The following is a 15,954-nucleotide window of genomic DNA, read 5'->3' as shown; positions in this document are numbered from 1 at the left end:
CACTTCCAGCTGTTTCCTTCACCCAAATCCCCTTCCCAAGGAATATTCAAAGCTGGAAATCCAGAATTCCTGATTCCTCCACCCCCAGCATTCCCAGGGAACACAGGAGCAGCTTTGGTTCATTGGTTTATTGGAAGCAAATACAAAAATACAGAGGCACATGAATCCATTCTGCTCTCATTCCTCACATCCACAGCCTGCCATACATTCACATTTTCATCACTATTTTGTAAATAGATTCTCTATAGAAAACTTTTTTTTTGTTTTTTTTTAGTTAATTAATAGCATAGAAAATACTGTTAGAGGAATTCTTGGCTTTCCCAGTGTGGATCCAGCAGGATCCCAACGTGGACAAAATAAGCTTTAAAAATCCTTCCCTGTTAGGACTGCAAATCTAACCAGCAGATTCAAAAATAAACAGAAAATCACTAAAAAAACTCCTCTGACAGAATCAAGCTCCTGGCTGTGAGCTCAGCATGGCAGAGTGGGGCACAAGAGGGAAAAATGGGAATTTGGGAAACCTGGATGCTGGGAACCAGTACAGAACCAGTACAGGGACTGGGAGGTTTCTGCACAATTTGTCACCTCCTCCCTGGGACAAAGCTGGGATTTTACTGGAATTTTGGGAGATAAAATTTATTTTTTATTGTGCTTGGAAGGGCTGCTCCAGGACACCCAGGTTGTCATTACAGTGACCACAAAATCCCACCAAAAAAAAGAGGAATTGTGGCTCTGGAATTGCACCCCAGGCTGGAGCTGCAGCCTCACAGAAATATCTTCCCCCATCCCAAAATTCCAATAAACTCCAACAAAAGCAGCTCCAGCTGAAGGAAATATCTGCTAAAAAAGCCCAGTGTCAGTGTCTAGAGAAGCTGTTAGGGTACAAAACTCTAAATACATTATTTTACTAAAAGTTTTTTTAACCCAGCTTAAAAATAAATTCTTTTTAAACAGAAAGAGAACCCAAGGAAAGAAGTGCTGGGCAGGACAACCTTAAAAAAATCACTGAGCACTGCCCAGTGTGGTACAATTCTGTTCTTGAGTGGGTCACAAACCCAGGGTGATTCATCCCGTGGAAAACAAGAATTGTGGGGCCTTGTGCTTGCCAAAAAAAGCAGATTTAAGTCCTTGTGCCTCTCCAGGAGGGTGGGAGCTGCAGCCTTGGGGGATTCCCTGGATGTGCTGAGCCAATCTCAGCTCTCCTGTGACACCAGCAGCTTCTCCCTGCTGGATGGTGGCAGCAAAGCCAGGCTTTGCCAAACCCCAGGCTGGTTTTAGGGATGGTGGCAGTAAAGCCAGGCTTTGCCAAACCCCAGGCTGGTTTTAGGGATGGTGGCAGTAAAGCCAGGCTTTGCCAAACCCCAGGCTGGTTTTAAGGAGGCTCAGCAGAGGCAGGAGAACCCTGGGAATTTCAGCTCAGGAACACAGAGGTGAATGCTGAACCCAGGAGGGCAAACCCAGCTTGAAAAGTAGGTTAGTGGAGCAAACAGCAAACAAACAGGAAAAAGTTAAAAATTAAATGCAGAGAGCACTGAACACTCATCCAGGAGGTTCTGGCCCAGCCCAGGAGCAGCTCCCAGGGAGTGCTGGGCTCAGTGCAGTGTTCCCGTCCTTCCAGAGGGAGCAGGCTGGGCATGGAGCCAGCCCAGGCTCCCAGCCAGGCTGCCACGAGCTCCACGGACCCAGGGGCAGCTCCACGGACCCAGGGAGGAGCTCCAAGGATCCAGGAGCAGCTCCACAGATTCCACAAACAGCTCCACAGATCCCAGGGAGGAGCTCCACAGATCCCACAAACAGCTCCACAGATTTCAGGAGGAGCTCCACGGATCCAGGGGCAGCTCCACAGTACCCAGGGAGGAGCTCCACAGATCCCACAAACAGCTCCACGGATCCAGGAGCAGCTCCACAGTACCCAGGAGCAGCTCCATGGATCCCAGGGAGGAGCTCCACAGATCCAAGAGCAGCTCCACAGATCCAAGAGCAGCTCCACGGATCCAGAAGCAGCTCCAAGATCCCAGAAACAGCTCCAAGGATCCAGGAGCAGCTCCACAGATCCCACAAACAGCTCCACGGATCCAGGGGCAGCTCCACAGATCCAAGAGCAGCTCCACAGACCCAGGAGCAGCTCCACGGATCCCACAAACACCTCCAAGGATCCCACAAAAGTTCCAAGGATCCCACAAACACCTCCAAGGATCCAGGAGCAGCTCCAGCCAGGATCAGCCACCCCTGGCACACCCCTGGCACACTCTGCCCCTCTCACCCCGTGCCCATCCCCGCTGCCAACGCCCAGCTTGATTAGAAACCCGTTAATTGCTCCCGATCAGACTTAATTAGGCTCATCCTACCCCGTGCAGGCTGCAGGGATCGTGCTCAGGATTTGTCAAGGCAGCAATCTCGGCTGTGCAATTTCAGAGCATCCCCAGAGGGGCTCTCCCCACGCTCTGCCCGCGATCAAGCGAGCAGACAGAGGTTGGTTCCCAAAATCCGCCTCTCCCTGCTCACACCGAGCTCTTCCCTTTAATGTCCATCCTGCTGCCAGCCTCTGACTCCTTGCTCATCTGCTCCTCGGTGAAGGTGATGTAGGAATACACCAGGCTTCCAGCAATACTGCAAGAGAGTCACAGCAATGAGAGTGAGCTCAGCCCCTGGGGACAGCACAGGGAGCTGCTCCCAGGGAAATCCCCAACTTTTCTCCTAAAAATTTCATTTCATTCCTGCTGAAACAGCTCCCAGTGCTGCATCTGTTCCACTCTCCTGCTGAAGGACAGGAGAGGCTCCCCCAACAACTTTTCTTTTTTTTTTTTTTTTTTTTCCAGGTGAAATAATCCCCAAAAATTCCATGGCTCTGCTTGGCAGCTCAAGGAAAACTCAATTTTCCTGCTAAAATACTTTAAAACAAACCAAATTTGGAGCATCCCACAGACCAAGCACAAAAACTCAATTCCATGGGGGCTTTTATGTGAGGGAAAAAATAAAAATCCATTAAATCATTTCAGTTTCACCTATAAATCCGAAATAAATCACTGCTCTTACCTGATATTTAGACCAATGAAGTTCATCCATGTAAAAATATAATCTCCTCCAAAAAACATCCCAATATAGGTTATTAAAATATTCTGCAAAGGAACAAGATGGGAGGAATGAACAGGCTGAGACCCAGGAATGTGGGAAAAGGGGGATGTGTGGGAAAGGGAATTTATTTATGGAAAAGGGAATGTATGGAAAAGGGAATGTATGGAAAAAAGAATTAATTTATGGAAAGGGGAATTCATTTAAGGAAAAGGGGAATGTGTAGAAAAGGGAATTTATGGAAAAGGGAATTTATGGAAAAGGGAATTTATGGAAAAGGGAATTTATGGAAAAGGGAATTTATGGAAAAGGGAATTTATTTATGGAGAAGGGTATTTATGGAAAAGGGGAATTTATATACGGAAAAGGGAATTAATTTATGGGAAAGGGGAATTTATTTATGGAAAAGGGAATTAATTTATAGAAAAGGGGAATGTGTGGAAAAGAGAATTTATGGAGAAGGGAATTTATGTATGGAAAAGGGAATTTATGGAAAAGGGAATTTATTAATGGAAAAGGGAATGTATGGAAAAGGGAATGTATGGAAAAGGGAATGTATGGAAAAGGGAATTAATTTATAGAAAAGGGGAATGTGTGGAAAAGAGAATTTATTTATGGAAAAGGCAATGTATGGAAAAGGGAATTTATGGAAAAGGGAATTAATTTATGGAAAAGGCAATGTATGAAAAGGGCAATGTGTGGAAAAGGGAATTTATGGAAAAGGGAATTAATTTATGGAGAAGGGAACTGATTTATTTAAAGGGAATGCAGGGGGTGGAACAGGGGGGTGTAATGAGGGGTTAATGCAATTCCCAAGGGGTAAGGAAGGTTTTTTTTGGGAATGCCACTCACCTTAATACAGCCAACTATTGTAGTTGTAAGAGCAGAGTTGTACTGAGTGCAAAGCACCGTGGAATACATCAGAATAAACCTGGGGGGAAGAGCCAGGACCAGGATAACACCTTGGGAGGCAGCTCAGCCCCACCCTGCCCTCCAGGGGAGCTCAAACCCCAACCCAGCCCCTCCAGCACTCCCAGCTCCACTCCCATCCTCTCCCCAGCAGGATTTATCCCACTCTGAGCCAAACCTGCACTGGGGGAGGCTGGGAGGCAATTCCCACCCACCAAAACTCTCAGGAATGGTTTCCCTGCCAGCACTGAGGATTTGGGGTGGTTCTGAACTCCCAGGACACCACAATTCCCATCTGTGGGATGGGAAATGCCCTCCCTGCTCCCAGCACAGATGATTTAGGGTGGTTTTTAACTCCCAGGACACCACAATTCCCATTTGTGGGATGGGAAATGCCCTCCCTGCTCCCAGCACTGAGCATTTAGGATGGTTTTTAATTCCCAGGACACCACAATTCCCTGGCTGTGGGATGGGAAATGCCCTCCCTGCTCCCAGCACTGAGCATTTAGGATGGTTTGAACTCCCAGGACACCACAATTCCCGTTTGTGGGATGGGAAATGCCCTCCCTGCTCCCAGCACAGATGATTTAGGGTGGTTTTTAACTCCCAGGACACCACAATTCCCATTTGTGGGATGGGAAATGCCCTCCCTGCTCCCAGCACTGAGCATTTAGGGTGGTTTTGAACTCCCAGGGCACCACAATTCCCATCTGTGGGATGGGAAATGCCCTCCCTGCTCCCAGCACAGATGATTTAGGATGGTTTTTAACTCCCAGGACACCACAATTCCAGTTTGTGGGATGGGAAATGCCCTCCCTGCTCCCAGCACTGAGCATTTAGGATGGTTTTTAATTCCCAGGACACCACAATTCCCATTTGTAGGATGGGAAATGCCCTCCCTGCTCCCAGCACTGAGGATTTAGGGTGGTTTGAACTCCCAGGACACCACAATTCCCTGGCTGTGGGATGTGAAATGCCCTCCCAGCTCCCAGCCCACAGCCCAGGCCTTACCCCATCACACAGGACAGTGTGAACTGCACGATGAAGAAGGTGTCTGCCCAGCCCTGGTACTCCAGTGCCTGCAGGGAACAGCAGCTTCAGAGCCTTGGGAAGCACAGAATTCCCAGCAAGAGCAGCAGCAGCCCCCCACAGCAAAATCCAACCCAGTTCCCAGCCTGGAGTGACATCCCAGGGCTGGGCATCCCCTCTGGGATCAGCTCAGCCCTTCTGGGAATTCTCAGTTCTGGGAAAAGCAGGGAATGATCCCCACAAGGCAGAGGGAGCAGGAATGTCCCAGCTCCTGCTCTCCAGAGCTGGATCCTTTGGGAATTCACTCCCTGCAAAGCACAGCCCAGCCCAAGGGAGCTGTGACCCCTGCAGATGCTGTGACAGAGCAGGAAAGGATTTCTGGGGGGTTTGGGAACATCTGGAATGCTGGATCCACAGACAGGGAGAGCCCAGAGGGGCCACCAGGATCCTGCAGGGACTGGAGCATCTCCCTGAGGAGAGCCCAGGGATCTCAGCCAGGAGCCAGGGGGAGCCAGGGACACCCAGGGACATCCAGGGACACACTGGGACACACCGGGACACACCAGGGACACACTGGGACACACCAGGGACACCCTGGGACACACCAGGGACACCCTGGGACACCCAGGAATGTCCCTCTGGATTCCTGGAGAGGTGCAAAGGCTGCCCAGGGAAGGGGAGGAGTCTCCATCCTTGCAGACACCCAAAATCCAACTGGAATCCTCACCAGAGGGAGCAGGGACAGGGACAGGAGCAGGGACAGGAGCATGGACAGGGACAGGAGCAGGGACAGGGACAGGAGCAGGGACAGGGACAGGAGCACCCAGGGCTGCTGCCAGGAATTCATTTCCCACAGGACACAGAATTCCAGAATTGCAGCCCTGCAGGGATTCCCAGCCCATCCCTGCCCTTTTCCCCAGGAATTCATTTCTCACAGAATCCCAGAATTGCAGGGACCCCCAGCCCATCCCTGCCCTTTTTCCCAGGAATTCATTTCCCACACAATTCCAGAATTGTAGGGACCCCCAGCCCATCCCTGCCCCTTTTCCCCAATAATTCATTTCTCACAGAATTCCAGGATTCCAGCCTTGCACGGACCCCCAGCCCATCCCTGCCCTTTTCCCCAGGAATTCATTTCCCACAGAATTCCAGGGGCCCCCAGCCCATCCCTGCCCTTTTCCCCAGGAATTCATTTCCCACAGAATTCCAGAATTGCAGGGACCCCCAGCCCATCCCTGCCCTTTTCCCCACAGTTCTGCCAGGGCTTTGCTCACACTCAGACCAGGCTGTGTCCCCTGGGTCCCTCCCAAGGAATTCCCAGCTCCACAGGCTCAGGAAAGGCTCCCAGCCCCCCCCAGACCCCCCAAAATTCCCAGGGGGATTTTCCTGGAGCTGCCAGGGCGGAGTTTCCTGGCAGCAGCCCCAGCACACAGCACATCTTTGTGCAGCCCAGAAAGGAGCTGATTCAGGGCTAAAGGAAATTTTAAAAAAAGCCATTTCTCTCTCCAGGCTGAACAGAGGCTGCTCACAGCAGCGTTTTCCTGCCCAGCCCCAGCTCTGCTCCTCAATGAGAACTTTTATCCCAAAGCCAGGGCGGGGCTGAGCCACCTCCAGCCCCTGGGGAGAGAATTTAGCTGAATTCCCTGCACGTGGAGATGTCCAAAAAATGGCAGGAAAAAGGAATTTGGTGTTCAGGAGAGCCAGCTGCACATCAATGAGTGCAACAAGAAATAGAAATGTAAATGTAGATATAAATGTAGATATAAATGTAAATATAAATGTGGAGATAAATGTAAATATAAATGTAGAGATAAATGTAAATATAAATGTAGAGATAAATATAAATATAAATGTAGAGATAAATACAAATATAAATATAAATGTAGAGATAAATATAAATATAAATATAAATGTAGAGATAAATATAAATATAGAGATAAATATAAATATAGAGATAAATATAAATATAAATATAAATATAAATATAAATATAAATATAAATATAAATATAAATATAAATATAAATATAAATATAAATATACCTACTTAGTAATAGTAATATAAACAGCAATAGTAATAATAATAATAGTAATAAATTTCACATATGCAGGATCACAGGTAAATAATCATAATCACAGCAGTAATAATAAAGAATAATTTCATGTATACAGGACCATGGTATACTATTATTATTATTATTACTATTATTATTATTATTATTATTATTTCACATCTCCACTGAAAAGCAAAGTGAACCCACACAGCAACTCAACAAAACTGCCCCAGCAAGAGAGGAAGGACAGAAAAAAAAAAAGTTTGAAGAGACTCATTGATTCTAAAATGACTCTGCTGCTTTCAATAATATTTGGGTTTTCTCCTTGCTCCCCACTTCCCCATTCCTCAGGCATGACAAAACCTGAATGGAGCAATGTGTGGGTTTAGCCCAACGTTCCAACTGCAGCTCCTTCCTGCTGGGGGGGTTTTGGGGCCCCCAGGTGCCACTGTCCCCAAATCCATGGCTGTGGGGTGTCCCTGGTACCTTGTGAGTGTCCCCAGTGGCAAAGGTGATGCCCAGCGTGGGCAGGGACAGGGACAGGAGCAGGGGACACGAGCAGGGGACAGGAGCAGGGGACAGGAGCAGGGGACAGGAATGGGGTGTCCCTGGTACCTTGTGTGCATCCCCCGTGAGGAAGGCGATGCCCAGCGTGGGCAGGGACAGGAGCAGGGACAGGGACAGGAGCAGGGACAGGGACAGGACTGGGGTGTCCCTGGTACCTTGTGAGTGTCCCCAGTGATGAAGGCGATGCCCAGCGTGGGCAGGGACAGGGACAGGAGTGGGGACAGGGGACAGGAGCAGGGACAGGGGACAGGAGCAGGGACAGGGGACAGGACTGGGGTGTCCCTGGTACCTTGTGTGCATCCCCCGTGAGGAAGGCGATGCCCAGCGTGGGCAGGGACAGGAGCAGGGACAAGGACAATAGCAGGGACAGGGACAGGAGCAGGATGTCCCTGGTACCTTGTGTGCATCCCCCGTGACAAAGGTGATGCCCAGCGTGGGCAGGGACAGGGACAGGAGCAGGGACAGGAGCAGGGACAGGGGACAGGAGCAGGGACAGGGGACAGGAATGGGGTGTCCCTGGTACCTTGTGTGCATCCCCCGTGAGGAAGGCGATGCCCAGCGTGGGCAGGGACAGGGACAGGAGCAGGGACAGGGACAGGAGTGGGGACAGGGACAGGGTGTCCCTGGTACCTTGTGAGCGTCCCCAGTGACAAAGGCGATGCCCAGCGTGGGCAGGATCATGAACAGCGCGTTGTAGTAGAGCAGCCCGTACTTGCCCAGCTCCTGGAAGGCAAACAGCAGGGCTGGAGGGGGAACAGAGCTGGGACTCTGCTCCTGGAGCTCAGCCCAGGGGGATCCTCCAGCACAGAGGAATTTGGGTATTCCATGGAATTCTGGGTTGGGTTGGGTTGGGAGGGAGCTCGGAGCTCACCCAGCCCCAGGTGGGTCCAGCCTGGCCTTGGACACCCCAGGGATGCAGGAGCAGCCACAGCTGGTCTGGGAATTCCAGCCCAGCCAGCAATTCCTGCCCAAAATCCCACTCACATCCTCTCTTCCCCAGTCTGGAGCCATTCCCTGTGTCCTTCCCTCCACCCCTTTGTCCCAAATCCCTCTCCAGCTCCGGGCAGATTTTGGGAATGGGATGGGTGAGCCTCCCCCCTCTGCCCTCACAGACACCAAACCCAAAATCCCACCATCCCAAAGGAACCCTTCCCACCTTTGAATCCAGCTTCTGTTTCACATAGGCACCGTTTGCAGCTGTTAAGGCATCGTTAATGAGGATAAAAATATATCCCTCCAGGTCGAATGCCAAGTCAGCACTGGCAAAGGGAAAAACCAGGAGTTACAGCTCTGGGCTGAGCAGGACAAGGCTTGGAAGATTCCTTCCACCTTCTGGGGAGCCAGCAAGTGTCAGGAAAAGTTAATCATGGGAGGAGGGGCTGGGATTTGGGTCAGGAAAACATTCTTTCCTACTAGAGAGCATGTCTGAGGAGGGGGAAAAAAATCTGAGTTTAATCCCCCTGCTCTTGGGACACACCATGGACCTGGATCCCTCTGGAGAGCAGGGAATGGGGACAGCTCACCTGGCAGCCACAAATGCACCAAAGATCATTGCAAATACTGTCATCTGAATGCCCCAGGAAAACTTCTTCCTGAAAAACAGAGGTGGAGGGCACAGCTTCAGCCACTGCTCAGTCCTGGAACACTCCCAGGCTTTGGAGCTGGGAAAAGCTTTTCTTCCTGAGGAAAAGGGGGGGGAAAAAAGTCCCAAACCAACCCCAAACATGTGCAGAAGCTGCAGGAAAGGGGGGGAAAAAAATCCCAAACCAACCCCAAACCAACCAACCTGTGCAAGAGCTGCAGAAAAGGGGGAGGAAAAAAATCCCAAACCAAGCCCAAACCAACCAACCTGTGCAGGAGCTGCAGGAAAGGGGGGGAAAAAAAATCCCAAACCAACCCCAAACCAACTACCCTGTGCAGGAGTTCCAGGAAAGGGGAAAAAATCCCCCAAACCAACCCCAAACAAACCGACCTGAGCAGCAAGTAAAGACACTGCCAGACAATTATCTCTGATTTTTCAGGAGATAAAGAACTCAGCCTGGAGGAGCTGGGAGTTCATGGGGAGCTGCAGGGGGCAGGGAAGGGCTCAGAGCAGCTCCCAGCCCTGGGAAGGGGCTCTGGGAGAGGTTTGGGGTTTCTACAGGAATTGGGGCTGGCACAAGAACCTCCCAAAGTGTCCCCAGGGAAGGCAGAGCAGCACACCCAGCACATCCCTCTGTCTCAGTTCCCTCTGGGATCCCTGCAGGAATTTTAGCTGGCACAGCACCCTGCATTTCCCAGCTTTGGGAAGGGGCTCTGGGCACTCCAGGAGAGATTTGGGATCCCTGCAGGAATTTCAGCTGGCACAGGACCCTGCATTTCCCAACCCTGGGAAGGGGCTCTGGGTACTCCAGGAGAGGTTTGGGGTTTCTGCAGGAATTGGGGCTGGCACAAGAACCTCCCAAAGTGTCCCCAGGGAAGGCAGAGCAGCACACCCAGCATATCCCTCTGTCCCAGCTCCCTTTGGGATCCCTGCAGGAATTGGGGCTGGCACAGGACCCTGCATTTCCCAGCTTTGGGAAGGGGCTCTGAGCATTCCAGGAGAGATTTGGGGTCCCTGCAGGAATTGGGGCTGGCACAGGACCCTGCAATTCCCAGCTTTGAGAAGGGGTTCTGAGCATTCCAGGAGGGGTTTGGGGTTTCTGTAGGAATTGGGGCTGGCACAAGAGCCTCTCAAAGTGCTGAAGGTGGAGACAGAGCAGCACACCCAGCACATCCCTCTGTCCCAGCTCCCTTTGGGGTCCCTGCAGGAATTTTAGCTGGCACAGGACCCTGCATTTCCCAACCCTGGGAAGGGACTCTGGGCATTCCAGGAGGGATTTGGGATCCCTGCAGGAATTGGGGCTGGCACAAGAGCCTCCCAAACTGCTCCAAGTGAAGACAGAGCAGCACACCCAGCACATCCCTCTGTCCCAGCTCACACTCAGGAAGGGATTTGGGACCAGCAGCTCCTGTCCCTGTCCCCTCCTCCCCTCCCAGCCCAGCGGCAGAAGCCGGGGCTGGCAGAACTCACTTGAGCAAGAATCCCTCGGCAAACATGGTGAAGAGGATGGAGAACCTGCGCAGCACCGTGAACATGGGCAGGCTGGGGAGCAAGGGCAGGGGGTCATTTCCTCAAAAAGGCCCAAAAAGGTCCCAAAAGGAGCAGGGAATGGGAAATTATGGGGAATGGAAAATGGGGGGAATGGAAAATGGGGGGGAATGGGAAATGGGGGAAATGGAAAGTAGGAGGGGAAAATGGAAAATGAGGGGGGAAAAATGGAAAATAGGGGGAAAAATGGGAAATGGGGGAAAGTGGAAAATAGGGGGAAAAAATGGGAAATGGGGGGAACAAATGGGAAATGGGGGGGAAAAAATGGAAAATAGGGGGAAAGTGGAAAATAGGGGGAAAAAATGGAAAATAGGGGGAAAAAATGGAAAATAGGGGGGAAAAATGGAAAATAGGGGGGAAAAATGGAAAATAGGGGGGAAAAATGGAAAATAGGGGGGAACAAATGGAAAATAGGGAAAAAAACGGAAAATAGGAGGGGGAAACGGAAAATAGGGGGGAAAAATGGAAAATAGGGGGGAACAAATGGAAAATTGGGGGGGAACAAATGGAAAATAGGGGGGAACAAATGGAAAATAGGGGGGAACAAATGGAAAATAGGGGAAAAACCCCAGCATGAAATGGGAGGAGAGGGGCAGCCAGGCAGTCCCAGGTAAGAAACTCTGGAACACCCCCAGACCCTGAGCCTGTGCCCCTCCCTGCCCTGGGGAGGGATTTGGGAACAGGCACGTGGCACATCCCAAGGAAGGGAAGCCCCAGGGCCTGCCCATCCCAAAACCATCCCAAAACCATCCCAAAACCATCCCAAAACCATCCCTACTTCAGTTTCTTCGTGCTGAACAGCCCTGTGATCTGGTTGCCGAAGTACAGCAGAGGTAGAGGGAATGTCTGCAAAGAGAAGGGATAAAACAGTGAGAGCTCCCCAGAGCAGCCCTGGAGGATAAATATAGCCAGGGAATTATGGCCAGGATGGAAACCACACACAGACACACACACAGGGCTGGAGCAGCCCAGGAGCCGGGAACGGAGCAGGAACGGAGCCCAGCTGGGCAGGGACACCCGGGCTGGGGAGCTGGGCGCTGGGAAAGGGGGTCTGGGTGCCCAGGGAGGGGATTTGGGCATCTGGAAAAGGGATTTGGCTGCTGGGGAGGGAGACATGGGTGTCCAAGGAAGGGATTTGGGTGCTGGGAGAGAGGATTTGGGTGTCCAGGGAGGGGATTTGGGTATCTGCAAAAGGGGTTTGGGTGCTGGGAGAGGGGATTTGAGTGCACAAGGAGGAGAGCCAGGTCTCTGGAAAAGGGAGCTGGGTGCTGGGGAGGGGATTTGGGCATCTGGAAAAGGGAACTGGGTGCCCGAGGAGGGAACTGGGTGCCCAAGAAGGGGATTCAGGTGCCTGAGGAGGGGGTTTAGGTGCTGGGGAGGGGATTTAGGCGCCAGGGCAGGGTCTCACCCGCCGGGGGATGTTTCTGTCCAGGTCAGGGAACTTGACCACCCGCAGCGCCTTCCCCGCCCAGAGCACGGCCACCGTGGCCACCATCTGTGAGAGAGCAGGGGTCAGCCTAGGGCCCAAAAACACAGCCCCAAACACAGCCCCAAAACACAGCCCCAAACACAGCCCCAAAACACAGCCCCAAACACAGCCCCAAAACACAGCCCCAAACACAGCCCCAAAACACAGCCCCAAACACAGCCCCAAAACACAGCCCCAAAACACAGCCCCAAAACACAGCCCCAAACACAGCCCCAAAAACACAGCCCCAAAACACAGCCCCCAAACACAGCCCCCCCAAAAACACAGCCCCAAACACAGGGGGGTCACAGGGGGTCCCACTCACCTGGCCCAGCCCCACGCACAGCGAGGACGGGAACCTGCGGGATGAGAACACGAATGATGGGGGCACCCACGGCCATGGGGACACCGGGGGGACAACGGGGGAAAGGATGGGCTGGGGGGGTGGGGAGTAAAACAGGACCCGGGACAGGGGGGTGACACAGGGGGGTGACACGGGGGGGTACCCGTCCCCAAGGACGAGCAGTGAGTGGCAGGGTCCCGATCCCCATCCCACGGGGGATCCCCAGCCCATCCCGGTGGGGATTCCAAATCCGGGGGGGGTTACCCTGATCCTGGGATGGGGTTCCCGATCCCGGGGCACGATTCCCGATCCCGGGTTGGGGTTCCCGATCTCGTGGGGCGATTCCCGATCTCGTGGGGCGATTCCCGATCCCGGTGGGGGTACCCTGATCCTGGGGTGGGATTACAGATCCCGGGGCACGATTCCCAAACCCGGGGCAGAATTCCCGATCCCAGGGGTGGATTCCCGATCTCGTGGGGTGATTCCCGATCCCGGTGAGGGTACCCCAATCCCGGGGTGGGGCTCCCGATCCTGGGGTGGGATTCTCGATCCCGGAGCAGGATTCCCGCTCCCAAGGGTGCATTCCCGATCCCGGGAGTGTATTCCCGGTCCCAGGGATGGATTCCCGATCCCAGGTGGGATTCCCGACCCCAGGGGTGGATTCCTGGTCCCATGGATGGCTCCCCGCTCCCAGGGCTGCATCCCCGCTCCCAGGGTGGGATTCCCGCTCCCACGGACGGATCCCCGCTCCCAGGGCTGGATCCCCGCTCCCAGGGATGGCTCCCCGCTCCCATGGATAGATCCCCGCTCCCATGGCTGGATCCCCGCTCCCAGGGATGGATCCCCGCTCCCAGGGATGGATCCCCGCTCCCAGGGACGGATCCCCGCTCCCAGGGATGGATCCCCGCTCCCAGGGACGGATCCCCGCTCCCATGGACGGATCCCCGCTCCCATGGATGGATCCCCGATCCCGGAGCGGGATCCCCGCTCCCATGGACGGCTCCCCGCTCGCAGGGGGGGTCCCGCCGGCGCGGCCATACCCGTAGGTGGTGAGGACGCTCTTGTTGACGACGACGATGAGGAAGGAGCTGAGGCCGTAGAAGGCGGCGGCCAGCAGGCGCAGCCAGAGCGGCGGGGCCGCCATGCCCCGCTCCGCATCGCCGGGCGCGGGGGCTGCGGCGGGGGCTGCTCCGGCGGGGGCTGCTCCGGCGGGGGCTGCTCCGGCGGGGGCTCCCCCCTCGGCCGCCCCCTCGGGGCCCCCCCCGGCTGCGGCCGCGGGGCGTCTGCGCGGGGCCGACATGGCTGGGGCGGGACCGGGGAGGGAGCGCAGCCGCGGAGAGCGGGCAGGGAGCGGGAGGGACCGGGAGGGACGGGAAAGGGCGGGGAGAGCGGGATGGGAGAGTGCGGGGGATGGGGTAACGGGATGGGGATGGGAATATGGGAACGGGGATGGGGTAATGGGATGGGAACATGGGATGGGAACATGGGATGGGAACATGGGATGGGAACATGGGATGGGAACATGGGATGGGATAATGGGATGGGAACATGGGATGGGATAATGGGATGGGGATGGGATAATGGGATGGGAACGGGAGGGACCGGGAGGGACGGGAAAGGGCGGGGAGAACGGGATGGGAGAGTGCGGGGGATGGGATAACGGGATGGGGATGGGATAATGGGAACGGGGATGGAATCATGGGATGGGAACATGGGATGGGAACATGGGATGGGAACATGGGATGGGATGATGGGAATGGGGATGGGAACGGGAATGGAATGGGGATGGAATCATGGGATGGGATAATGGGATGGGAACGGGGATGGAATCATGGGATGGGGATGGGATGGGGACAGGAACATGGGATGGGGATGGGATAATGGGATGGGGATGGGAACGGGGATGGAATCATGGGATGGGATAATGGGATGGGAACGGGGATGGAATCATGGGATGGGGATGGGATAATGGGATGGGGATGGGATAATGGGATGGGGATGGGAACGGGGATGGAATCATGGGATGGGAAAATGGGATGTGAATGGGGATGGAATCATGGGATGGGGATGGGATGGGGACAGGAACATGGGATGGGAACGGGGATGGGAACATGGGATGGGATAATGGGATGGGAACGGGAAGGGACGGGAAAGGGCGGGAAAGGGCGGGGAGAGCGGGATGGGGTGATGGGAGAGTGCGGGGATGGGGTAACGGGATGCGGTGGGATGGGGATGGGAACGGGGATGGAATAATCGGATGGGAACATGGGATGGGATAATGGGATGGGAACATGGGATGGGATAATGGGAACGGGGATGGAATCATGGGATGGGATGATGGGAACGGGGATGGAATAGTGGGATGGGAACATGGGATGGGAATGGGCATGAGATAATGGGATGGGAATATGGGATGGGAATAGGAATAGGAATAGGAATAGGAATAGGAATAGGAATAGGAATGGGGATGAGATGGGAACGGGATAACGGGATGGGGACGGGCAGACATAGCACAGGGAGCTGAGATGTGGGATGGGGGACAGTGATGGAGGGACAGTGCACAGGGGGCTGGGATGGGATGGGATGGGATGGGATGGGATGGGATGGGATGGGATGGGATGGGATGGGAATGGGACACAGCACAGGGCGCTGGTGTGGGGGCACAGCAAGGGGGCACCTCACGGGAATTGCTGAGGGGAACCCCCGGGTCACACATGGGGGGCACTGCAGGGACACCAAACACGTGTCAGGGATCCCTCCACCCCTCCCCACAGCAGAACTGGGGGTCAGAGCCGTGAGAGCAGAACTGGGGGGTCAGACCCATGAGAGCAGAACTGGGGGGTCAGACCCATGAGAGCAGAACTGGGGGGTCAGACCCATGAGAGCAGAACTGGGGGGTCAGACCCATGAGAGCAGAACTGGGGGTCAGAGCCCTGAGAGCAGAACTGGGGGGTCAGACCCATGAGAGCAGAACTGGGGGGTCAGACCCATGAGAGCAGAACTGGGGGTCAGAGCCGTGCTGGCCCCGCTGTCCCTGGCACGGTGGCCCCAGCAGCCTGCCGGGTGCTGCCCTCGGGTGACCCCGCACGCAGGATTTTGGCACCAGCCCTTCCTTTTCAGAGATTAAATCTTCCCCTCCGGGCTATGCTCTGCCAAGTGGAAAAATCCCAAAACAAGGCAGCTCGGAGCACAAAAACGCCTCCGCCCTACCGGAGGGAGCAGATTGGGCTGGGGGGCGAGGAGTGACACCTCAGGGCACCCATGGGGAATTTGGGCACCCATCACCCCCAACGGGTCACAGCTCTCACAGGACACAGTGTCGAGGGGACAGGACACGGCTGGAGGGACAAAGCTGGTGCAGAGGGATGAGGGATCAGCCTCAG

At 54.2% G+C, this 15,954-nt stretch overlaps 1 protein-coding gene across 2 annotated transcripts; it reads right to left on the bottom strand.

Annotated features, from left to right (window-relative positions):
- Positions 1-113: 113 nt before the first annotated feature.
- SLC35D1 (solute carrier family 35 member D1) lies at positions 114-13,871 on the bottom strand. Of its 2 annotated transcripts, XM_033067989.1 has the most exons (13): positions 13,612-13,740; positions 12,554-12,587; positions 12,169-12,255; positions 11,539-11,606; positions 10,683-10,754; positions 9,154-9,222; positions 8,787-8,889; positions 8,307-8,353; positions 7,679-7,724; positions 4,993-5,060; positions 3,925-4,003; positions 3,037-3,119; positions 114-2,610 (listed from the first exon to the last, which is right to left on the bottom strand). In XM_033067989.1, the coding sequence occupies exons 1-13, from the start codon at positions 13,713-13,715 to the stop codon at positions 2,502-2,504; spliced, it is 969 nt and encodes a 322-aa protein (XP_032923880.1). In that variant the 5' UTR covers positions 13,716-13,740; the 3' UTR covers positions 114-2,501. The 2 variants fall into 2 exon arrangements, with proteins under 2 accessions (XP_032923880.1, XP_032923878.1); XM_033067987.1 differs by lacking the exon at positions 7,679-7,724 and having other exon boundaries at positions 8,261-8,353; positions 13,612-13,871.
- Between the last annotated feature and the right edge of the window lie 2,083 nt (positions 13,872-15,954).

Source organism: Catharus ustulatus, chromosome 9 (genome assembly GCF_009819885.2).
Source record: "Catharus ustulatus isolate bCatUst1 chromosome 9, bCatUst1.pri.v2, whole genome shotgun sequence".
NCBI lineage: Eukaryota > Metazoa > Chordata > Aves > Passeriformes > Turdidae > Catharus > Catharus ustulatus.
This window is presented reverse-complemented; position numbering and strand designations above follow the sequence as displayed.